Source organism: Camponotus floridanus, unplaced genomic scaffold (assembly GCF_003227725.1).
Source record: "Camponotus floridanus strain SB8 unplaced genomic scaffold, Cflo_v7.5 scaffold86, whole genome shotgun sequence".
NCBI classification, from domain to species: domain Eukaryota; kingdom Metazoa; phylum Arthropoda; class Insecta; order Hymenoptera; family Formicidae; genus Camponotus; species Camponotus floridanus.
The window spans coordinates 248,152-274,540 of record NW_020229856.1 but is presented as its reverse complement, the minus strand read 5'-3'; the positions used below and the strand labels follow the sequence as shown (position 1 = coordinate 274,540).

General features: G+C 25.4%; 2 protein-coding genes across 2 annotated transcripts; one reads left to right on the top strand and one right to left on the bottom strand.

The window, feature by feature from the left end:
• Nucleotides 1-614: 614 nt before the first annotated feature.
• Nucleotides 615-4,901, top strand: LOC105252913 (45 kDa calcium-binding protein). The gene is made up of 5 exons (XM_011260576.3): nt 615-1,205; nt 2,220-2,694; nt 3,060-3,323; nt 3,503-3,684; nt 4,026-4,901. Exons 1-5 carry the CDS (start codon nt 1,188-1,190, stop codon nt 4,206-4,208), a joined length of 1,122 nt encoding a protein of 373 aa, XP_011258878.1. The 5' UTR covers nt 615-1,187; the 3' UTR covers nt 4,209-4,901.
• A 3,250-nt stretch (nt 4,902-8,151) lies between these two features.
• Nucleotides 8,152-24,304, bottom strand: LOC105252917 (PDF receptor). Its single transcript, XM_025414635.1, has 16 exons — nt 24,290-24,304; nt 23,592-23,690; nt 20,313-20,538; nt 19,463-19,570; nt 16,307-16,470; nt 15,519-15,622; nt 14,457-14,601; nt 13,976-14,078; nt 13,580-13,700; nt 13,077-13,155; nt 12,664-12,749; nt 11,741-11,921; nt 11,292-11,409; nt 9,842-9,932; nt 9,647-9,691; nt 8,152-8,349 (listed from the first exon to the last, which is right to left on the bottom strand). Exons 3-15 carry the CDS (start codon nt 20,389-20,391, stop codon nt 9,664-9,666), a joined length of 1,407 nt encoding a protein of 468 aa, XP_025270420.1. The 5' UTR covers nt 20,392-20,538; nt 23,592-23,690; nt 24,290-24,304; the 3' UTR covers nt 8,152-8,349; nt 9,647-9,663.
• Between the last annotated feature and the right edge of the window lie 2,085 nt (nt 24,305-26,389).

Sequence of the window (26,389 nt, the reverse complement as noted above, 5' to 3'; positions counted from 1 at the left end):
GCGGATATACATATATAGATATTAAAATATTGTTATTTGTAAATATATATATGAAACAATAAATGAAAGTAAACACAGCGTGTGAATGTGATTTTGTAATATGTAATAAATTTCTTTTCAAAACTAAAAGTTCGAATAATATACTGGATTTTGAATGTGATGAAACTTTTCCAGCATAGCGTAACTATGGCATGTTAAAGTGCGTTAAAATGGTCCCTTTCAAAACTTTAACCTCAGGTTTCTCAAATAGTCACTTTTTTAAGTTTAAAATAAAACTTTTCTTTATTGAATAATCCATTTAGCAATAAATACTATATTGAATAAATATTTTCTTAATATTTAATTAAGAATTTTAATTTTCATCCGGGATTGTTTTAAAAGAATAAAAATAATTATGATTTAATTAAAATTTAGAATTATGGCCTACGTAGATTAAATTCTTGCCATAATTAGAACAGTAAAATAAAAACCGATATATCTATCGTAAAGTATCGACGCTTATACTTGATACCGACTCAGTCAAAGTATCACCCCGTTAAAATACCTAAGTACGAGGTGAGTGTACGTTAACACCGTTTGTTATTGTCGGAAGGAAGAGAGAGGGAGAACGGGACAGTGAAAGTGGATCAATACGTAGTGAGCGTGCGGGCCTGTCTGGCAACGTGCGGCTGTCTCTCCTAGTCCAAATCGCCTATCTGCGTTCGAATGAAGAGCGTGTAAATAGCACATGATTCGTTGACAGTTTAACTGTCACACGTTGACAGGTGCAATTGTCAATTTTTCCCAAATTCACGCAACGATTGATTCGGCCGTGCCTCATCGAGTTGGTGCAAATTGACGCGTGGAGCAGTCTCGTATCGTGAGCTCTGGACGACTAAAAAATTAATAGTTTAAAATATTAGTCTAAAATATTTATATTCTTCAATTGTGCGAGTGCATCAATTCTCTGTTTTGCAAAAATGCAGATTTTATATTACCTGTCGAGAAGTGAATCGTCTGCTTGTCATCGATGTTAGAAGAATGTTATATGTTGGATTATGTAGATATATAATTGTGACAAACGGACAATAAATCGATTCTGTTGCATGGAGTCGGGAAGATTGGAAATTTTGCTTATTGGAGATTGATGAGAGAAGGAAGCGGGAATTAGAAAGTTCGAGTCATCATATATATGTTATGCGGTCGCGATGTACCTGTCACATCTTGTAAGTAAGAGTAAAATCGAAGAAATTTTACCGGAAATGCGTTTTATTCGGCATTAAGAAATGCTTCTTGTTGTTCTGTTAATTTGTCTCTTAATTCATTCGCAAATTATACGCTGACATTTTTTATTCTGTTTATTTTACATGACATATTTTATTTTCAGTCGCATTATATATACATATAGTTGCTCTGCATCTATAAAGTTTGTAAAGTTTTAACTTAGCACATCTCGTTTTAAGGAACAAAAGAATGTAATCTGAAAATAGTTCACGTTATTATAAACAGAAAAATATAAGAGACACATAGACATATTAATATAGATTGCTTATAAAGTAGTGGGAAATGTCCTTCTGAGAGAAAAGGATAGCATGAATAATATTAATAGTATGAATAATATTAATAACATTAATATTAATAATATTAATATTAATAATATTAATATTAATAATATTAATATTAATAATATTAATATTGATAATGAGTAATATTAATAATATTAATATAATATTAATCTATAATATGTCTATAAAGAGAGATTAGATAGTAAATATATATTAGTTTTTATTATATTGTTAATACATGTATATATAGTAAAACCTGTTATTTTATAATTTAATAGAAAAGTGAAATATATCTGTAAATTTTATAATTTGAGAGTAAAACAAATAATTTGTAAATGCTGACACATTGATTGCATTACATTTATTTTTAACTTAAATATTTATTTATGTTTTCAAAATCAAAATTGCATTTTACTTGAACATCTTTGTCAGGATATTTCATTGATCGATATTTTTATTTGTAGTTTATGTTAATATGTATTTTATATTTATATTTTATGTTGATATATTTTCTCCATTCCTAATTTATTAATTATTTCTTATTTAAAAAATATTGTTCTACATTTTCTTTATTTAAATAATTTACTTTTGATTATATATAAACTTACTATTGTAAATATTACTATTTAAATTATGAAGATTACTTCGTAAAGAGAATGTAATTTCTCACAAAAGGTACGAAGGATGACCTGCAGGCAAGAATTGACTTGCTTGCGATTCCTACGTTGGACTGTCTTGGTGCCGCTCGTAATCTATATCTCACTCCTATTTGTCAAGTACAATAAAAGCGTGCCTCTGAAAAGTCTATCGACCTCAAGCGACAAGGACAGAGAGGGTTCCATGATGGACAGCTTGTTCCTCGAATTGCAGACCGTGACGGTTGACAAAAAGAACTTGGCGGAATACAAGGATACGAAAATTGATCGCGGGGATGAAGGAGGTATACGAGAAGTCATGGAGGCGGAAAATCGCGAGAATCCGAGAAATCTCCTAGAAGACATCTTCCGTAGAGCCGATACTGACGAGAACCAATTGCTGGATATACAGGAATTGGCGAAGTGGATTCACGCCAAGATCACCGAACACATCACGCGCGCTATGCGAGAGAACGTTGGGTTGTTCACTGCTATTGACACGAATCTTAGAGATGGTATTATTTGGATATTTATTTTAATTAATATCATTTTCTAGTTTATAAAAATAATAAAAATTTAATAAAGTAATTAATAAAAATAATTAAATATGTAAATAATTAATAAATAAATCAATTTATACACATAATTATATATATAATTTGTATACATAAATTTTAAAAATATAGCTTTTAAAATATTTTAAAGAAAATTCTATTATAATGCAAAGAAATCGAAAACTACTAGAACAAGATAAAGCTGCTTAGCATAATCATTATTATTTACCTCAAGAAGAAAAGACTCAAGAAGAAAAAAATTACTGAAATAAAATTTGATAATATCTGAATTATCATTGTTAGCTGTCCTTTTCAATTCCTTACAGGCGAAGTCTCATGGGAGGAATATCACGCTTATTTTCTGAGAACTCATGGCTTCTCTGAGACCTATATAAATTCCCATGATAAAAAGCACAGCGAGTTATCGCGAACACTAAAGGAGAGCATAATGAGGGATAGAGCACGATGGGCTGAGGCTGCTAGAAACGATCCCGACAGATTGGGTCTGGATGAATTTCTTGCTTTCACGCATCCCGAGAGTAGTCACAGAGCTCTTCTCCAAATGGTGGAGGACCTCTTTGAAAAATTCGGTAAATTTTGCCTCGGTTTGTAATAAACTCCCCATTACTGCTCCTTATTATTATAACTATTTTTATGCAGAAATATAATTTGTACATTAATATAATTTATATATCAAAAATTGTAGTCCTCATCTGAAAACAAGAAAGTTAAAAACGTAAAATAAAATATTATTTATTTATACGTTTAGATCGAGACGGTGATGAACAGTTAACAGAGGACGAGTTCTCGGATTTGCCATCGGAAGGAGTCGGCCTAGATTTACACGAAGATCGACAACAATCGATAGGAGGCAGCGAAGACAGGCGTAAGGAGTTTCGACATTTGATTGACAAGAATAAAAATGGGAAAGCCGATCGAACCGAGCTCTTGGTGAGTGTAGTAGAAAATATAAATAAATAAAGGACAGATTCGCCACTTCTGTAATAAAATAGGATTAAACAAAATATTACATTATTTTAAAGAAAAAAACGTTCAAAATAAAGTAAATTATAGAGCATCATTTTTGTAAAATGTTAATTTCAATGTTGAACATATTATAATTATACATCACGATTAAAAGTATTTGACAAATAACAATGATATCATGTCTATTTCAACAAATCACTATAAATGTTTTTATTATATGAGTGAAATATATAAATATATGAAAAAGATAAATAAGAAATATTTTAATTTTGTCCTTAAAATAAATTGAACATTTGTTTTCATAGATGTACATTGATCCACGAAACCCCAGACATGCCATACAAGAGGCCCAGCATTTGATTACCTTGTCGGATATGAATTTAGACGGAAAGTTAGATCTTCCGGAGATTTTGAGCAAAATGGATTTATTTCTCGACAGTAAAATGGTAGACACGGAGAAAAGTTTCCACGATGAATTTCGACGATAGTTTTCACATAAGAACGAACATAATTATAAAATTGAAGAAGGACATTTGTTACAATCTTTTTATCGAAAGACGATTTCTAGATAAATGGACGAATAATTTTTTATAACACCAGATAGATGCGACTAAAAACTTTGATATAGATATTTTTAAATATCTTAGAAAAGTTTTTCTCTTTGACATTTGCATATTGAACACAGACAATATGATTTTTCGATCCATGATCGACAATGGATTGGACCAATACAATTATCGATTCGTGCAGGGTATTCACTAGCGATTTCTAATAGATTTTTTTTTTAAGGACACTACTTGATTTAGTGCGCAAACGAAAATCATAGGCTTTTAGAACGCATCTGTGATAGTCTTTTGACGTAGAATATTGTTTAAGTAGACGCAATTATTATAGTTATTAATAACTACTATAATAATAGATTTTAATACATTAATTGACTCAATCAGAAATAATAACTCAATTAGATCGTTTACAATTTACAGGGTTAAAATTATATATACATAGATAATTACTTGCCAATTGTAGGATCGGTTGTGAAACGGATGAGAGGTTGCAAATCCGTCCTTTCGTAGATTCTTAGGTTTCTTATATGTAACTTGCTCTTCAATTATTTAAGAGAGTTATTAGAGATTTTGTATTTGCAAAAAAAAATTTTCCCTTTCGAATTATTAATTTAAATAAATCGCACAAAATATTATATTAATATTAATATTATATTAAATATCATATTATATTAATACTATAATAATATATATTATTGTGCAATGTTAATACAATTATATTAGTTAATTTGTGATATTAATTGAGATAATTTAAATATATTAAAAAAATATATATATTATATATTTTATATATACATATTATATATATATATATATATATATATATATATATATATATAAATGTATAAATATATGTCATAACAATAATATAATATTGTAACATTAATATAATATTTTATATATATAATGTTTTTGAAGGCATAAAGCTGCAGTTATTTTACAAGATAAAAAAAGAAAAATTGTTCGGCAGTGTATTAAAAATATTTCAATTTTTAAAATGAAATCAATAACATGCTGTTATTTACAAGTTTTGACAAGTGTTTTTGAAGAATCCAAATGCAATTTCACAATGAAATATATAACGTTTCTGTGGTGAATAATGGCTTAATAGCGTTTTAAAATAAAATTCTATTACATATATTTTAAGAACACAACCATCGACGTTCCTTTATAGAGAATTTTGTATATTAGCGCATTTTTCTATATTGTGATTTAATACAATAAAATCTGTTTGGTGATTAATCGATAATCGTTTTTGCCATCTTTTATTCCCATTTCGATAAGTTAGAATACAATGTATTTTTGTTAATGCATTTCTTAAAAATATTTTCAGTCACACATTCTGATATCGTTTGTAACTTTTATAAAAAATCTGTACAAAATATAAACAATTATAAAACTTATAAGTTATAAAAAAATAATACATAAAATTAATTATGCACATGCATTTTTATATATATCTAGAGATACATCATACAATCTTATATTATAAATTTTAAAAGATATTTATAAACTTCTCTCTTTTACAAGATGATCTCTTTTGTAATAAAAAACTGTTGAAACCGGAATACTCTATAAGTACTCTATGTTGCGACATAAAATTTTTACCACGTTGAAAGTTTCATTACGGTAAGTGTCATTGTAATGAAACTTTTATCAATATTTTATCAAATATTTTATGATATAAATTCATTTAACGTCTATTCATTAAACATATAATTTTTTACGTAATATATATATATATATATATATATAATATTTTTACGTAATATATATATATATATATATATATATATATATACATATACATATACATATATGCTTTAATAATTTCATATAGGAGGAAAAAAGATCATATAGAAAAAGTTTTAAATATCTTATACATAATAATAATAAATTTTTTATATATTATATATTATATATATATATATATATATATATATGTATAATATATAATATAGTATATATAAGTATTTATGTAGGATAAAACAATGTTATATGCTCTGATAGGAAAAATGCTCTACTTATTATTCAGACACAATGAGTTACTAATAAGTATTATTGAAACGGAAATCGATAGTTGGTAATATACAAACAATCGGGAAACTGCACAAAATTGCTCTGTGAGCGCAATTTTAAATAAAAGAAATTATTAAATCAATAATTTTTGAAATAGTTTTTTTAAATAAAATTTATTAGTAAATTTTTTTATATTTTTCATTCCATAAAAGTAATTGTCACTATATTTATACATGTTCTCACTGTATATCTGAAAATATAATCTATAAAATAAACGAGTGATAAATTGTATATAAATATTTTTTTCTGTTTGATACGTATGAAGATATATTTTTCTTTAAAAATGCAAAAATATACTCTATTGATCATAGGAATAATATGTCTCTCTAATATCTATATTTTCATTTCTTTTTGACAAACGATAAGCAAAACATATAAAAGAAGAACAAAAAAAATGGAACGAAAAGACCATTAGTAGAAATAGCAAAATCAAAATACTACAAATGGATATCAATAAAACTAAACGAGATTTACAGTATTTAAAATATTGATACATTTGAAAACAGTGAAAGAGAAATTTTCTCTAGAAAAATTTCAGAATTTGGATTAAACATATACGAAAAAAATTAAAAATTGATGCAATTAATTGTAATACTAGTAAATTTTTATAAATTTTGACTATAATAAAATGTATAAACTATAATATGTATAAACTATAATATGTATAATATGTATAAACTATAATAAAATTTATTATAAGTATACTTTATATCGATTAAAATGTAAATGTGGGACATATTACACATTGTTTTACCCTATATATAATAACACATTTAATAAATTATAAACTGTACAACGGAGAAGATTTAAGACTTTTAGATCACATATTTAATTTTTAATATCAAATGTGAAAATGGAAACAGCTTTTTCCATTTAATCATTTTTGTATTTATTTATCATCAACAATTGATAAAATTGAGATATATAATTAGTTCTATAATATTTTTGTATCATTTTAAACAACTTACAACATATATACGTGATCTTGATTGCAGTTTGTTTATTTATTTGCTAAAAAATTTGTCTACAAAAAAATATAAAATTTTTTCAATAAAAGTAATATTTTTCAACTGTAACTGTAATATTTTTCAACTGTTTACGCTTTCAGCAATGCTACTGGCAAAATTTTATTAAAAGTATAATCTGAACTAATTGATTGTATAAAATATAATTAAGATTATTATAAAGACAGCATTTGCATGTTATACAAAATATATGTAAAATGTATATTCCAAAGTAAATTTTTAAAACAATTTTATACAAGCTTTCTCGATTAATTTTAAATATATAAGCGAGAATTTTTAAAGTTACATTTCATACAACACTTTATGCGGAACTTTTAATTACGACCTTTAAATTTCATCATTCAGTCGTTTACACATATACACATTTAAATATATAATCTACGTGCTAATTACAAATGTTAAAGAGTAAGCTTTCTGCTAGATAATGAATGGGCAATTTTAATCGGATAAAGTTAAGATATGTCAGCACTGAACATAGAGAAAATCTCTCGCTATTAGCGAAATTTCCATGAATTCTATAATCCTTGACAACCAATTTTTCTGTTCAAAAAACGAAAAACGTTCTTTTTCATGATCGAGAAGATATATCTTATATCATTTTTGATCTGAAAATAATTAAATCAAACATTTATATAAAATATGTTTGGTATACAAATTTAAAAAAACTATTGATTTTCTCTCTTTTTGATGATAAATTATATAATTTAATTAAGCTTTCTGCGTTTCTTTATTCTGAAAAATGGGAAATTCCATTATTTGTTAAATAATTTGTTGTCAAGCTTTCTTTCCTATAAATAAATGTTTAAGAAAATAAATCATTGCGATGTGATGCGCATTGATCTGTGTGAAACCCCATTTTCTTCGAACTGGAAATCCGAACATAACATCAGCAGCTCCACAATTCAGGGAATTATTTTATTGCGAGGACGCTTAGGAATTCGCATAATTGCTAGATGATCGTCCTGAAACGTAGCACAACGATTCTATACAGAAATACCCAGATTATCCGACTAGAATAAAATAAATTTGCAACTAGATTTGCGACTAGAATTAAATAAATTTGCAACGTGAATGTGAATAATTTTAATTTTATTTAGTTTTATGTATTACAAATTAAAAAGTTAATAGTTTTGTCGGCTTTTAAAAAAAGTAAAGAATTAATGAATTCTCGAAAATAATTTTTAAAATCAATTAATCAATTAATTAATCAATCACACAAAATAATTTTACTAAAATTAATAATTCATAAATAAATTTCATTATTTCGATCTCGATCAGACGTAAATAATTTTAATAAACTTAGTAACATAAAGTAATTTATTTGTGTAATGCTTCAGATAAATTAGATCTGTTACTTTGTGAAAAAGAATTAAGCGAAGGTAAAACTGAAGATAATCAAAAATGTCAAAAGTTTCTACCGGATGTAATCTCGAAAATTGTAATACATTTTCTCTTATTATTTTCTGCACCGGTGCATTATCGTTTGCGAGATATAATTCGAAAGACAAATTTGTTATACATACGCTTGAATGTCTACTTGTCAATTAGAAATCCTTTCATCTCTCACGCAAATCTAACATGGAATTAAGTAAATAATAATTTTAATGTGCAAATCTTAGCTTTATCATCTTAAATTTCAGTTTTACTAAAAGATACTTATTGTGATTTATCGCGTTTTTTTATAATTAAAAATATTATTTAAATATATAAGCGATGCTTTTATATAAAATACAACTTTTTATGTATTTATTACATGCTTATATCACATATGCCTGCTCATAATACATTATTTTTGTTTTAAATTATATAAATAATGTACAATTTCCAACCAGTCCAATAGAAAAATTATTTGAAAATACAAAAAGGATTTAGATATATTCCAATATGCGCATGCAGCTTGTAATTCTGAAATAATGTTGCAATGTTCTATTATATAAACAAGAAAATATAATGCAAAAAAGACATTAATTTCGATAAAATATAATTTCGATAAATATTCTGTTAATTATTTAAAATAGTGGTAAACATAATTCGACAAAGTTTTTATATAAGCCGTAATTTACTTATCGATAACATTTATTCCGCGATATACATAAAAATCGAAGATATTAATATATAAAAAAATACAAATAAAAAATAACTAAGACATTGCTAGAATTATAAAATATTAGTATTACGTAGATACTGATAAAAATATCACACGAAAAAGATCAGTGAAAAGATACAACGAAGTAGCCAAATGCGACAAGAACTAAATACCTCAAGAAAATGCGCATTCAATCTTCTCTTCTCTTTGTCCTTGTTCTATAACACAATGTAGAACGATGTAAAATTGTCTTTAAGAAATGTGTCAAGAATGCAATTACATGCATGTTTAAAGGCTTAAAAAGCGAAAAATTTAAATGATAGATTGATGACAATAAATAAATTTCTCTTATCATTATTATTACTCACTCGACAGATCGATCCGGTAGGATGTTCTCACCACGACAACACAGGTTTACTAATCCGGTGGACTTCACCTCTTCTTCCTCTATCTCGTTCACTATGGTACATGTATGTTTCACGAATCAATCTTGACTCTTATGTTGTCGTTCGACTGTTCGATTAATGTATACAAATATTCGTAGAAAATACTAATAGAGTTAATCTTTGACAATGAAATTTCTAGACAATAAAATTTATATATCATTTATGCTTTTTGTTTTACACGCGAAGAAGTTTGCAGTAAAAAATTAATCGCCAGTATGTGAATTTTGTACGTATTAATAATAACAAGAAAAGATTTTAATTCATGATGTGACAATATTACACATAACAATATGACATTATATTGGTCGGATATTGATTGATTTTGATATCTAGTCCATCAATTAACCATTAATGTAAGAACGTAATATGGTGTGAGAAGAAGCAATTTTTCAGAAATTAAGCAAAATTAACATAATGTTAACTGATGTTGCTTTGATCGAATTTCACAGAAAAATTAAACGTGTACTAATAACTATTATTTGTAACGTTTTTTAAAAAATTGTTAATTCTCTAAGAAAGACAATAAAAATTCTTTTTCTAATAAAATTTCAAATATCGCTCATTTTTACGATAAGAATCGCAGTAGTGACGTTGCCTTAGACTTGCAACTTAATAATAAATTAATGCCACTGATTGATCAATAATATGCTTAAGAAATTTTTTTCAATAAGTATGTATATCAATTCTTGTACGCGGGTATCGAATTTATAGATTATCAATTTGTAATGCTATTTGCCTATAGAGTGTAGTTACTTCATTAATCATTAATGAGATATATCAAATAACCATACATTTGCAATTGTTATTATGTGTAATCATTACATATGCAATTGCATTACTGCATGATTATTGCACTTTAACGTATGCTGGTTTTCATTGATACAAATGCTGCTCTACTTTACAATTAAAATTAATGAAAATTAATGAAAAGAGCAGGTACACATTATAATATATGTGAATTATAAAGAGCGATTTCTTGTTTTTCAATAATATCTCTTAAAATATTGTTAAGGATTTAAGTAAATCTCTCTCTATCAGAATACATATATAAAATACATATATAAAATTAAATCTTGTAAGAACCATTATAGTAGATGAATAGATAATAAATCTTCAGTTAATCCGGAACGAATCCGTTGTACGTCTTCTCATGCACTATTTTTGTTTATTCTCTATAAACGACATTTTGATAAAAATATTTTTTCGATAGTAAAGTATGTAGTGATATCAACTTTAAAAGAGCTCGACATGATTCTCGTTGAAGAGGAAACCATTTACTATGCAAATTTTTTTTAGATATTATATTGTATATTGTGTGTATATCAAAATATTCGTGCTAAAAATAGTATTATATTAATTTTTTCACACTTACCCATCGAAGTTATTTGAGGCGGCTGACAACTGTTAAAGGGCGACTGTCTTTTATTCTGCATATCACCTCCTCTCGAGGAAAGATAAGCGGCGATAGTTTTATTCAAAACGAGTCTTACCTGTATAAAAAAATATAAATAAAAAATAAATAAATCTTCATGAAATCTAATAAAATAATTTTGAATAATACCTATATACATATATATAATATTTATTATATATATAATTTTTATTGTATATATATATATATATATTCTTTTTTTTAGATTTTTACTATAAAAATTCAGATGTTTTTATAGGATGTCTTAGATTCAATTTTTTTATCAATTTTTCTGCTATTTTTTATTCATGAAAAATATAACTTATAATTATATTTTTAAGCATTTCCGAAAAATGATAGAACTTAAAAAAACTAATGTGATGTTTTCAAATGCCGAATTTTTCGCTCACCTCGCCATTGAGGAAGCAATAAAGGGTTGCAATGAAGAGGCCCTGAAATGATCGCAAAAAATGCGTTGAGTATGACCACACCGCGAATCTGTTTACATTATCCAATGGGGCATCAATTATAAAGAGAATATTAGTGATGCCTAATAATGGTAGAAGTACGACGGCTGCTTTTACGGCTTTCCTGTAAACAATAAAAGAATTTATGGCTTTCAGTATTAATAATGATTGTTTGTTGCATAGTAAAATGCAAACCAATAATAATAAATCACATAAATTTCTTCACGGATAAAGAATGAGCAATACATTGGATACGTTTAATTAAAATTTTTTCAATAGCAAATAACAAACTTCCAACAAGCACTTTACGCGCGCGCGAATATTGAAAAATCAATATTCTGGCAATTTCTTTCACGTTCTTTCTCTTTTAAATTTCATATTTGAATTTCTGTTTGAGAAAACGTGTAATGTGTATTTTCCACACTATAAAAATGCTTTTCCACAATAAAAATGTTTTGAGAGCAAACGATGTCGACAGGTATCGTATTTATGATGTAGAACGAAGATCCTTATGGTTTGAACTGACTTTTCAAATATGTAATATTGAAATATCTTTACTTTAATAGTATATTCAAATACTACAAATATTGAATATTATATTATCCTTTAAATACAAAAATATCTGTTTATTTTAATAATGGAATAATAAAGAACGAGTGGATAATGTGAACAAAGTATTTAGTTTTTCTTAGATATTTATTTAATATTTCGAATAATGCAATAATTAAACTCATATTATTAAGGCAAAATCAATTAATCAAGGACAATAATGCGAAAAATTAAAACTTTCAAGATTAAAAAGACTCTGTAAACTCGTCTTTATGATCCTCCAAAAATATTAAATTTTTACATATTTATTCACTTACAGAACTTGTTCAATTTCGCTTGTGTGACTTTGCCGCAACTTCACTACGAGCACTCTTATGATATTCAGCAAAAACAAGAAATTAAGCTAAAAGAAAACAGAAATAAATACAATATTATTTTAAATATTGCACATATTACAATTTTATTATTTTTCACATTAAGATTAACAAATGTAATTGATGTTGAAATAATTACTTATAAATCTATGTGTTTATATATATATATATATATATATATATATATATATATATATATATATGCACATAGATGTACGTGAATGTGATATAACATCAAGTAAAAATTGTGGATTTTATTTTCCTTTTAAATTATTTTGTTAACATTTCACGTGAAATATTCATGAAAAAATTAAAAATTAATATTTTAAAAGATTAAAAAAAAGTAAAATATTCACCAATATGACCGCAAATCTGGGCCCTTCAAGGATCCAAAAATAAGATGACAAGTTATATCCTGACCAGCACCTGGGAAATCTAATATTTCGATATGTTACATTTTTGCCTACAGAATGTTCCATCACCATTGAATTAATTGTTACAAATATTAATCGTTGTTTTTTTAATTAAAATAGAATATATTTTTTTAGAATTATTTTAAATAAACATCAATAATTTTTAAGTAATCAACGATTAAAAATAAATTATTCGCAAAGTAATTCGGAATGATATATAGATAATAAAATCGTATCCTTTAATTCATTTCTAAAGTTTTATTCAATTTTAATTTTAAGACTGATATTAATTTTAAGACTTGTTATATAAAGGTAAAAAAATTTAGAAAAAAGTTTTAGTACAATTTCTGTTAATATATATTATTCAATGATTAATCATAATTAATTCAATAGTGATGGTACATATTTGACCTTGCGTACTTTTAATAATCAAGTAATCAACACACTTTGATTTTGGATGATAATAAAATGCCATAATGGTAGCCCAAACCAAGGTCATTAACACTGGACATCCCCATCCAATGAAGCGATATATTCGATAATAAGATGCCTCTTGGAAAATCGTCACTAAAATCGTAATGATCGATACACAATAACATAACAATAATCAAATTTAAATTAAGTATAAGATTTTGTAAAAATATATATTATTTAATCAACAATTTTATTTTAATTTTTTTATTATTGTGAATATAAAATTTGTAAAAACCATAATAATTTCAACGTGTGTATTGTAGTTCCAGCAGTCTCATTTAATTTAAGGTTCTTTTTCCAAGCTATTTATATTTTTAAAGAAGCTTTAAAGCACCGTCCATAGAGAAAACGTAAATGCAGCTACTTACCAGTCACTATGTTGTGCAGAAACAGACCCTCTATGAACATCCACATAAACATCGCGGTTTTGACGTATTCCAACAGCACGTAAGTGGCTTCGCATAGTACTGGCTGAGAAAAAAAATAAATAAATCTGCTTTTCACAAGAGAGCGAAGAATAAATCGCGCAATCTGTTCGTTTGTTATGAAAAGAAGCGACATCAAGTACTCGATAGTATGCTTTGATGTGGAACGATTTATCGTTTTGATGAAATTATATCCTCGATTCGCGCTTCGTAAAGAAAATTATTCCGTCGAAGGACATAATTATACGAAAATTGTTCTTCTAATTACTTGTTGTTAGTTTCTAATTATTTGTTGTTATTGGAAAATAGTGGATAGCAAAAAATATATAAAAATATTTCATAATTTCATATCCCTATAAAGAAAATATCGCAAAAATAAATTTCCTTCTTTCCTTTAAGAATTAGTGAAATAATCTCATCTTACGGTATTTCCTATTCCTCGTTGTACGCCATGCGGTTTCCTTCGAAAGATCGCGAGGTCTATGTATAGCATTAACCTGATTAGCACTTGCACAACCATGGCAACAAAGAGATTTTTGTGAATCCTGGTCCTTGTATTGCGTAACGACCTATGAAATGTCATCAACGTAAATAGTTTTGACCTTATTCCTTTAATCGTGTAATTTATGCAAATTAATATTCAGTCTTTGTGTCAAATGCACTTACGTAATTACATTTCATTGAATTAACTCTCCTATGTTATTTTACCATAGCACATATATATATATATATATATATATATATAAATGTATGAATATATATATATATATATATATATATATATATATATAAATATACAATTATACGAGGATCGTTTGATAAGTTTGGTAAAAAATAAAACACGTTATTTTTGAAAAAATTTATGTAATTTCTTAATATAGTCTCCATCGAGGTCTATACACTTAGTCCATCAAATTTCCAATTTTTTAATACCTTCGGAAAAGTAGGCTGATGAGGCGTCACCAAATGGATTGTGACGCAATTTCACGAAAATTTACCAAACTTATCAAACGACCTACGTATATGAGTCTAGATTATTTATTGGAATTAATTAATATGATAAATGATAAATTATAAACATACACACATGCAAATATATATTTTAGTTTGAATAAATTAAAAACCCAATATATTCTTTCAGAAAAATATTTACAATTATATTTTCCATATTTAAGAGGAGAGGATAATTAGATGTATATCAATAATGAGATGTATATTAATAATGAGATGTATATCAATAATGAATGAGATTGGATACATATTTTGTGCAAATTATTACTGCTTTTTCAAAGAAACGATTAAACTTTGTCGTAAGTGAAAATTCGCTGATAAATTTTACTGTGTCAAAAATTAAATTAAGTTAAGTTAAGTTAATGTACTGGTATTTATCTCAGAGAAAGATCGTTAGACAAATGTGCGATAAAACGATTGCAACTTAACTCGAAATCTCATGAGCGAAAAATTGATTTTTTTTTTAAAAACTCACCTAAATCGACAGAAAATCAGTAAGGAAGCAAGCAAAGCCACCAGGGAAATACTAAGGCCAACAAACTCCAGGGTACGAGTCTTCTCGGCTATATCCATTATCATCTGAAAAAAAGTGAAATAAAGTTTATATATGTATTTGTATTTCGATATAAAGAAAAGTTCGTATTTCATCGATATACTGTGAAATTTCTCGCAGGAAATATTCACTGAATTTTTTAATATAACGAGAAATTATCTCAGAGAAAGAAAGAAAGAAAAAGAGAGAGAGAGAGAGAGAGCGCGCAAAAACTAAGTCATCATATCTTTATACTCTAAGTACTTAAAAATGCTTTTTATTTATTTAAGATATTTGTGCTTAATCTATATTTTGCATCTATTTTATAGCGAACATTTTTCTTAACGTTAGATTCTTATATATTGTTCATTGATTGATTACATAATCAATGAATTTATTAATTGTAAGAGTTCTAACTAATTAAATACCAGATATATCTATACGTGCAATATAATTATTTACAATTACATGATATTTAATTAGCTAATATAGATAATTAAATATCATATAACTATTTGTAACTAATCAAATATGAGATATTTATATTTAGAAAGCAATTATTTATAATTACATGATATTTATAATTATCTACATTTATAATGCATAAGTGTCTGTTTGTAAAAAAAATATTTTTGTTGAGAATCTATATCGTGTATGACTATATCCAAGTTTGGCTTAATCACAGAAATTCGTATATTGTCTGTCAGTTACAATACCTGGATGATCCTTACCTCTCCCTCGAGATTATTGTTGAAGACTCTATAGTGAAGCCACAGCATTTCTGGCGTTAAGCAAGTAGTGTAGTTCGCCCAACCAATGAATGAATCCTCGTTTGTACTTGTGCCATTCTGCGACTCCCAACGTCCATTGTAACCGCATTTCTTCTCCACGGATTCTGAAAAGAGACAAAATACATATTGAAGAATCGAGAACTAAATATCGCTTTGTACCTTCGCACTTTTGCTTCATCGACAAAGGAACTTTTTTATTCAATTTTATTATTTCTTTTCTATTATCTTGTTATAATAATATTAAATATATATATATATATATATATATATATATATTTTATATGATAAGAAATGTATATTATATCGTAAATGAGAAATGGTGCATTCAATGAGTATCTCGAGAGATAAAAGAGAGTGAAATCTAGAGGAGAATCTAGCGTAGCATGCTATCGTCTTAAAGATTTCTTTTAAGCTCGGAAAATTGAAGGACGAACTGCAGTCTTTGGTACACCTATACCACCCAACATGTTGCATGTGAAACGACATAATGGAATAGTGTTATATCATACTGCTATAAGAGACAAATCGTCTTTTAAAATTCCCTTCGAGTTGACTATACACGACATTTCACCGAATCGATAATTCGAATTTCATCCCCCGTTACACTCGAGCTTTCCCTTGTGAAATCTAAAGTTTCACCTTGTACCTCTAAAATATCCAGAAGATTGAAATAAATTTCTTTCATCATACGTGATTTACTACAAGAATTTCCTGAAAAAAATCACATTTTAGAACTTTAAAAACATCAAATTATTTATAATTTTCTTTTATCGTTATTACTTATTAAATTCGGTTTTTTATAGACGAAAAAAGCAAAGAATCAGCGAAAGTTACATAGATATGCTTTATTCGCAATAAGAAAAGAAAACGATGCTAATACTGACTGATCTTATGATGCATTTATATATAGTCTACAAAGCACCGCATAATGGCTCGAGGAACACTTGACGAGAAAAATGTTTTACGTATTAAAGTCCCGAGACAAGATTCTCTTTGCAGTTCATTATTTTGCTCGATAGCAATATTTATATATATATATATATATATATATATATATATATATCTTGAATTCAATCACGTACAATATTAAATATTTCGAATTAAAACGCTGTGAAATGTCTTCTTTTCTAACTATCTTTATAAATTTGTTTGCCTTCTCGCTAATAAATTTCAATAATAAATAATAATAATAATATTTCAAATATAATAATATTTATTGAAGTTTACAAGTCGCTGTTTATTCTACATATTTCTACCGAATAAATAAATAAATCGATAGATAAACTTATAAAATAAACGTTGTAGGAAAAAGTATTTCTGTTATAATTTCTTTTAAATATATCTAAATGTATCTATCTTTTTTTAAATATATATATCATATTTTAAAACAATATAAATTCTTAAAAACTCTTGAAAAATTTTCGCACGATAAACGGCTTAACAAGAATATAGATCTGTGACATTTTTGAAATAAAGAGAATTCGTTATTTTTAAAAATTAATTTTACATGTACTAAAATAGATCGCAATTTTTATAATTCCATTTCAAATTAATAATCTTAAATTACAGCGAAATCTTAAACTTCTTACATTTATAATGCCGTATTATGAATAGAGAAACCAGAACCGGCTAGTATAAAATATCGTATTGTTTCTTTCATATATATCTTATTTCCAATAAGCACAACCTGATTACAGTACAATAAAAATTGATTATATAAAGAATACAAATATATAAATATAATATAATATATATATATATATATATATATCTATATGTATATATATATATATATATACATCTTATTTATAATTTTTAATGCAAAATATTGATGTGTTGAGTTTATAATAATTTAAATTTGTTAATAACTATTTCAAGATTATGATTACAATTTATTTTAAGCACGAAAACGATATTATATTTCATATATTGTAATTTCATATTAAAGAGGAAGTATTGTTGAGATTCATCTTGGACTCTCTTACTTTCAAAGTTTTCAAATAATGCGCTTCTATTAAACTTGTAACAAAAGATGTTTGCGAAAAGTAATATAAATATTTAGTCTTTAAAATCTTAATATTGCAGATCTTAAAAAATTAACTAAATTTAGGAATTTCTTTCTAGGAAATTTATCTTTGGAATTTTTCATTTGACTTACCGAATATTTATATATGATATTGGAAACTGATAATATTAAAAACTAATATTAATTCCCGATTAACAAAATATTTGAAAAAACATGTTAATTTTCTCAGAAATATCAATTGAAATTTTATTTTTATCCCGTATTTTAATTATTTAATTTATTGCATGTTCTTAAATAATCGTTTTTAAAGAATGAGTAATTTAAAACAAAATTTCTTTTCAACATTATCAATATTTTTAAAATGTTATAATAATGATTCTATTTTTACATATACAACTTTTCATAAAAATAAAAGAATTAAACATATTAAAATAATACTAAAGCTATTATTGGGAAATAAACGCGTTGTAAATAACTATATATTTTAATAATTTTTAGATAATTTCTAAAAAACAAGATACATGTATAAATAAAATATGTGTAAATAAAAAATTTAGTAATGCTTTTTAATTAATAATTATCAGGTAAATAAACTCTTTTATAATCTTTTAATTACAAGATTGAGAATAAAAGTCGTGGAGGAAATTTTAAGATACGAATAAAAATAATGATATATATATATATATATATATATATATATATATATATATATATATAGAGAGAGAGAGAGAGAGAGAGAGAATTTGTGCTAATTTCTTTTTTCTTCTGCAAATTGTCCTTATAATATTATATATTCAATTTTAAATTTTATATACTAATGTATACATAATTACAACAATTTTTATTCAGTTTCAGAGAAAATCATCTTTAACATAAATACTCTACAAAATACATCTTGAAATTTCCATAAATAAGTGTGAATATTATAATTTATAATTGTTGTAATTGTTGTTGTAATTTTTTTAATAAATTAAGTATATATATAAAATATAGAGAGAAGGAAAGAGGAAGAGAGAGATATCACATAGAAAGAGAGATCTAAGAGCCATTTTAAATGCGTATATACTTACTAATCGTATCGAATCCGTCCACAAAAGGGCATCGTTGTTTCGCTGTGGTAGAAGCTTTTGTTGGCGGCCAACAGAGGTACGAATCCCATACTGGATTGCACCAGAATTCTGTAAAACAGAAAAGGAATAAAGAAATATGTGTGTTATCTCCTTCTTTCCTAACATTAAGATGAATCAATGTTGAAATTCATGTTAAGCTTCTTTTATTTCGGGATATTATTATACGTTCATTATCAGAAAATAAAATAATAATTTTTTCTTTAATATGATTCTTATATTATTTATTTAAATTTTAATTAAATAAAAGTTAATTAATTAAATAAAAGTTAAATTTAATTAAAAATTAATCATTACAGAATGTAAAATTGTGTTTAAAAACTGTGTTTAAAAATTGGTTAAATAAAAATTATTAAAATTATTAAAATTACATTATAATTTTTAAAAATTATTGCTCTGTAGTTGTTGCCAACATTCTGCATAATTTTTCTATTTCTAAAAAAATATACATTTTGTAGGAAATTACTTTTTATTTGTTTATCATTTGAATTTTATTATTACCTTGAATTTTCTATGGAAGAAAATATTTGATATTGTAATTATTGTAATTGATATTGTAATTATTTTAGATCTGATAAAACTAAAATGATGATTTTGTTAGAAATCTTTTTTCGTTTCGTAAGAAAATAGATTTTGTTATAAGTACACAGATATTTTATGAAATTTTACTTTAAAAATAGAAGTATAAAAATTAAAGCAATCAACATTTGTTTTTTGACAAAAGGAAAAGAACAGTGTATAAATGGATTATGTTATTGAGACGAAAAAAATAATGCAATTTCAAGGATCATACCTCCATATGGTGCAACAAAATGTTTGTACTGAATATCACAGAATTCTTGGGTGTTGTTGCCGTGGGCATCCAAATCCATTTTTCTTCTAACAATTCATTTTCGCTCAGTATCTTACTCTTATTCCAGTATTTGCCATGTACTCAACATAAACATGTAGTATTCTGTAAATAAATTCTTCCATCTCCGATTTCGGTTTTTTCGCTTTATTTTTCTTACCGTTTCTTTCTAAATGAAAAAATAGATAAATAAGTTATAAATTATAAATTATGTTTTAATATGACGTTTGATTTTCCCTTTTATTCAATAAAATCTTCTATTCAATTCAATAAAAAAATGTGTTTATTTTTTCTGGATCTATTCATCGTTTCACCTTTTTTCCACGTATTTATATTATCACATTTCTATACGACTATAGTACATTAGTACATACATGTAAAAATTTAGTTACGTATATATTTAACAATTTTTTACAATTTTAAATTCATGTTTCATATTTTATTAATTTATTAAATAACAAAATCCGTTAAAACAACGTCTGTTAAATTAGCAAATAATGTTTTATCCGATCTTAATATATTTAAAATATTTAAGTAAACACTATTCCAAAATATAATTTTTCTTTACAATAATTATTATTTTATAAAAATAATAAAGCTATCAATGTATTATTTTAAGCTAAGTTTAGAAATATATAATAATTTATTCACATATTAAACACGTACGAAAGCTAGTTACTGTCCATGTCAGCATATCAATATGCAATGGTCCTATTGAGCTTTCAAGTGAAAGAGGTCAAGCCGAGAATTAACACTTTCTCCAATAAAGTAGCTTGAAAGATTTGAATGCTGTCCCAAAAATCTGTCATGATCTTATTATTTTGTATGACGTCAGCAATCAAGAGAGTATCAGAAATAATAGCTTACTAATCAGCACATAAAACTATTATATATATTCAAATTAAGTATTTTATTTATTCATTCATATTATATTTTATTTTAATCTTTGCACTATAATTTAATATGTATTTATCTATTTACAAAATTTAATATAATTGCGAATTTAATAAAATTTAGTTAATTGTAAGTCAAGACTTACAACTAATAAACCGCATTAATAAAAATAGTTTTTTATCTTCTTTTATAACAATTTTTAATTTAATGCGCTTAATCTATTGCCACAAAAGCATCAAAGAGAATAAAAGAATAGCTAAAAAAAATGTTTGAATTAAAGATAGATATATATATATATATATATATATATATATATATATATATATATATCTTTAATTCAAATAATTTTATACACACACACGCACAATATACATATACGTATGTCAGGAATTTTTAATTAAATACAATTAATCAGAATTCTAGTTAACAAAGTGGTTTGACTTTAATCACATAAATGTATTGTTTATAATTTTATTATCTCCATTATCTGTACAAAGTTGATAACGACGAAATTTAGTTGCAATTGGCTATGTTTCCCTGTTAGATATTATCCAAATAATGAAATATAGCTTGAATAACAATAAGCGTACTAATTCCGATGTAATGACGAATGATAAATGCAAAAGAATCAAGAATCGGGTGATATTGTTTTCATAAAAGATCTAAAGATAAAAAATATTGATATAATTTATTTATTGATATAATTTATTTATACTTTTATAAAATTTATACTTTTATAAAAAATATTGATATAATTTATTTTACTTATTATTTTATTTATTTTATAATATTATTTACTGATATAATTTATTTATACTTTCTATAAAATAATCATGAATTGTGAATTCAATATTTTTAATATCTTTTTAATTAATTTATCTAAAATTACATATCTATTAAAGAAAAATCTATAATATTTTGGAAATTAAATAAAAAAAATCTTTTATAAAATAAAGAAATTATAAAGAAACATAATATACATAATATAATTTATGAATAAGTAATTTATTTAACACTTTATTTTGATTGTATATGTAACTATTTAGAGAAAAAGTCATAGTTGTTAAATATAATCTATATATTTAATTTAATTTAATTTAATTACATTTATATCATTATCTTATTTATTATTCTTAAAGTCAAACTCTATGTTAGCTAGCAATCATGAAGATTTAAATAATGTATTAACGTGCTGAACAAGTTTAATTTCAAATGTAAAATTATTAGTATTATATATATATATATATATTAGTTTTCGGAACTTTATATTAATGCAATACACAAGAATTGCTCTGGAACCTTAAAGATAAATTATTCTCGAGAGAGATATGCGAGTATCTAGACCATGATGATTAATAAACATGATTTCGAAATTAAACTTAACGATGAAGAATTATGGAGATTAAAATTTCTTCTATAGAAATGGATCCCTAATTTACTTTAGCTCGAATTTATATTCAAGATAAATGATTAAAACATGAGTCATGATCAAGACAATTATTCACATTCACTATTGATATTATTAGGTTAAATTGCATATAAGATTTTTCTGTCAAACGATAAGTTCAAAGACTGTCTATGGACAGTGTTTTATACAGACAGTGTTTTTGGCCACACTTACACATACGTCGTATGTTTTTGTTTTAATTTTGAAATTGTAATTCTACAACAATTTTACTGCTGGTACGTTAAATTGAACTTGTAGTTTAATAAAATAAAAAAATCTTTTTGTGAGAAGAAATTTTGTTTACAAATGTGTGCGGTTTGACTTACAAATTTTTAATATTTTTATTTATGTTTTAGTATTTTTATGTGAAATTTCGTGCGAAAGACAACAGTTGTTGTTTGTGAAAAGATTTTAGTTTGCGTCTTTATGTTTTATATATATATATATATATATATATATATATATATAACAATAAATATTTATTAATATTTTCTGTGTATGTGTTTGTGCACGTGCGCGCGTGTGCAATAAACTTCTTGTAATAATTTAAATTAAATTAATGTTATAAATTTAAACATTAATTATAAAAAATTATTTAGGAAAATAAATAATAAGTGTAAATAAAAAAGTAATAGTTAATAATAATTAATTATAATATTGTTATATCTTTTAACTTTCGAGCTTATTTGAAATAAAAAATTATGATATTTCATTAAAAGACACACATATACGATCGATAATATTAAGATTAATTTGAGATTGATTTTGATTTTTTTAATATATACACATATCACATAAATCACACTTTTAATAAGCAATAAAATTCAATATTATTTTATCATAATAATTTTATAGCAATTTTATGCTGAATGAGATCTTACCAAGCTCTTTGCTCTTTCTTTAGTAGTTTATGTTCGCATTAGTCAGTCCCGATCTAACACAAACTGTTCTTCCTGTCTTCAAAACACTTCGACTGAAAACTATAAATTTCAAAATTTATATTGATATTATAATAAAAACTTTATATAACATATTTAAATCTACAAAAATGATTTTCAATAAAATGATATATTCATTTTATTAATATTCTATATTTTTGTCTAATTTATTACTTTTTATTAATTTATTCTTTGATAAATAACGCGTTAAAAATTATGAAAAACGCGTTAAAAATTATTTAAAATAATAATTAAAATAATATTTTATATAATTATAAAATAACTACTTTATCAAAGATATTTGTATTTTACGAACATACAACAATCTTAAATTTAAATATTATAAATGACATAGAAAAAAAGAGAAACAATCGTATAATTAACGCTGCGTTTTAATTGGAAATAAATAAATTCAAAATATATCAATTTCTATTACTAGATCACATTATTCATGTAGAAAGAAATAAATTAGACTAAAGATTTAAGAAATATTGATTGTAATTTGCAATTAAATTTAAAGTGACAGATATAAATCGCTCAATATAAATTAAGAATACGAGAAGAATCATGTATATATTAATAAGCTCTTTGGAAAAGAATTATTTCATAAACCCTCTCGGAAGACCGAAAGACATACGAACATCTCAGAGGTCACGCGTCGACTGTTTCGCACTTGTGAATTTGTGAGTCGACCGCTCGAACCGCGGCGCAGCTTCCCCCATCATTGGTCCAGGTGTTAGCCAATCGCGTGTTACTATTCTTACCGCTGCTTTTCTTCAAGATTAAAAGTTTTCAATATTGAAAGTCTATACATAGCTTTTTTTATTTCTAAAAACTTGTATCGTATTGTATATCAACAAAACACAAGTATATATTCGACAAGGATATCCTTTGATATCGAATATACATAGTATATGGAAAAATATACTTTATATACCATTTCATGTTATGTTATGAGAAAACATTTCATGTTATGTTATGTGTTATTTCTTATTTCAATTGAGTTGAAAAAAAGAAATTGAAATAAATATGATTAAAAAATTAAAATATAAATTCTCAATTAATTCTTTTTGTTTTCTAGTTTTATAGATAAAAGATAAAGAAGATAAATTGTTCATATTTATTTCTTAAATCATTTATAAAAACATTATGTATCTTGTTTGATATTACTTTCGTTAAACAATCGATATTTTTTTGAAAAGATTATCACTTTTTTCATGCAAGACTGCAACTTTATATCAATAAACGAATCCACGATAAGTTAATAATTATTCGATTGTTCATTGTTCGATGGTACAAAAAAGGGAAATAAAATAATCCAGAATTTAAATATCATTTTCATTATCGGATCCCGGCATTTCTCTTGGCGCTCAAATATTCTCGATTTGTCGACAGAATTGCATGGCACGAGTAAATATCTTGTACAAAAGCAACCTACGCTTAACGGAGATGTATAGCTTCTACTTCTTTCATTATTATATCACATTTACGAAACAAGAAATCCTACAAGACTATAATAGTATTCATAATAATGATTCCATTGTAAGGGCATGTGTGTGCGCGCGTATACCTGTGCTTGTATAACGTGACACGTGTATAATGAAATGTCGCCTTGGGCTAAGTCAGTTATTATATGAGAAAAGGAAGCGGTAAATACCGTATAATATTCCTACAAATGAATATAATTGAATGATAAAGGGATATTATTTTAACGTATAATACATGTACAGTTCACTGGTAATACATATTGCCATATATATTGCCCATATATATTGCCCATATATATTGCCAAAAGAAAAAAGTGCCATAACTGGTAATGGCCCATATATATCCACTATGAATAACTTTGCCAATTTTCAACGGATTTGCATTGAAACTTGATACACCCACATTTTTCGGGTCGCTGATGACAAATTTTTGATCTAAATTTTAAAATTCAAAATGGCGGATTTAATATGATGAATTAATTTTGTTATTCTATTATTATATTTGTTATTCCATTAGAGAAGATTCAAATTCGATATGTTCAAGTTTGAATGTCTTGAATTAATCCGTTATCTGCGACCAAAAAATGTGGTGTGATATATTTCCATAATGGAATATCAAAGTTAATCACTAGAAACCGTCGTATTGAATCTACCAGTTGTGCAAATTTTGCAATTTTGTCTATAGATTCATTATAAGAGACTCGAAAAATGCGAACATATCGAATTTGATCTTCTCCATAATGAAATAAAATTAGTCCGCCACATTAAATTCGCCATTTAAAATTTTGAAATTTTGACCCTTGATTCGTCACCAGCGACGCAAAAAATTCCTTATAGATAAACTTTTACGTAAAATACGAATTTATTTGTTCTCACCAGTTTTGGCACAAAACGTTAATTTCGGATGTACCAGTGAATTGATTAATGTATACGTAAAAACACACAGTAATAAATACATTTGCATATATATTAAAATTTTCTGAATAATGTTATCGTTTATAATTTCAAATATGAGCTATTTTTCACGAAACTACTGACTCATGAATATAAAAAAATTTTCTTTGAACTAAACTTTGATATTTACTTTAAACTAAGCTTTGAGCTAAGCACTTTGTAATAATACACAACAGGAACGAATTAGATTCAGGATATCCGTTAGCTGCACAAAACGGTAAATAGGAAATGTCACTGCCTTCATTTAACGTGCGTTCGTATATGGAAATTGCACATTAGTAATAAACATCTGTAACGCGC

What these genes read in the sequence shown, in the direction of transcription:
- LOC105252913 (XM_011260576.3), top strand. An exon ending in GGACCTCTTTGAAAAATTCG is followed by an intron (nt 3,324 to 3,502) that starts GTAAATTTTGCC and finishes TTATACGTTTAG; the next exon opens with ATCGAGACGGTGATGAACAG. An exon ending in CCGATCGAACCGAGCTCTTG is followed by an intron (nt 3,685 to 4,025) that starts GTGAGTGTAGTA and finishes TTGTTTTCATAG; the next exon opens with ATGTACATTGATCCACGAAA.
- LOC105252917 (XM_025414635.1), bottom strand. Translation starts at nt 20,391, where the DNA reads ATGGATTTGGATGCCCACGGCAACAACACCCAAGAATTCTGTGATATT. An exon ending in TATTATCATCCAAAATCAAA is followed by an intron (nt 13,156 to 13,579) that starts GTGTGTTGATTA and finishes TCGAAATATTAG; the next exon opens with ATTTCCCAGGTGCTGGTCAG. An exon ending in GCCTCAAATAACTTCGATGG is followed by an intron (nt 9,933 to 11,291) that starts GTAAGTGTGAAA and finishes CATGTACCATAG; the next exon opens with TGAACGAGATAGAGGAAGAA.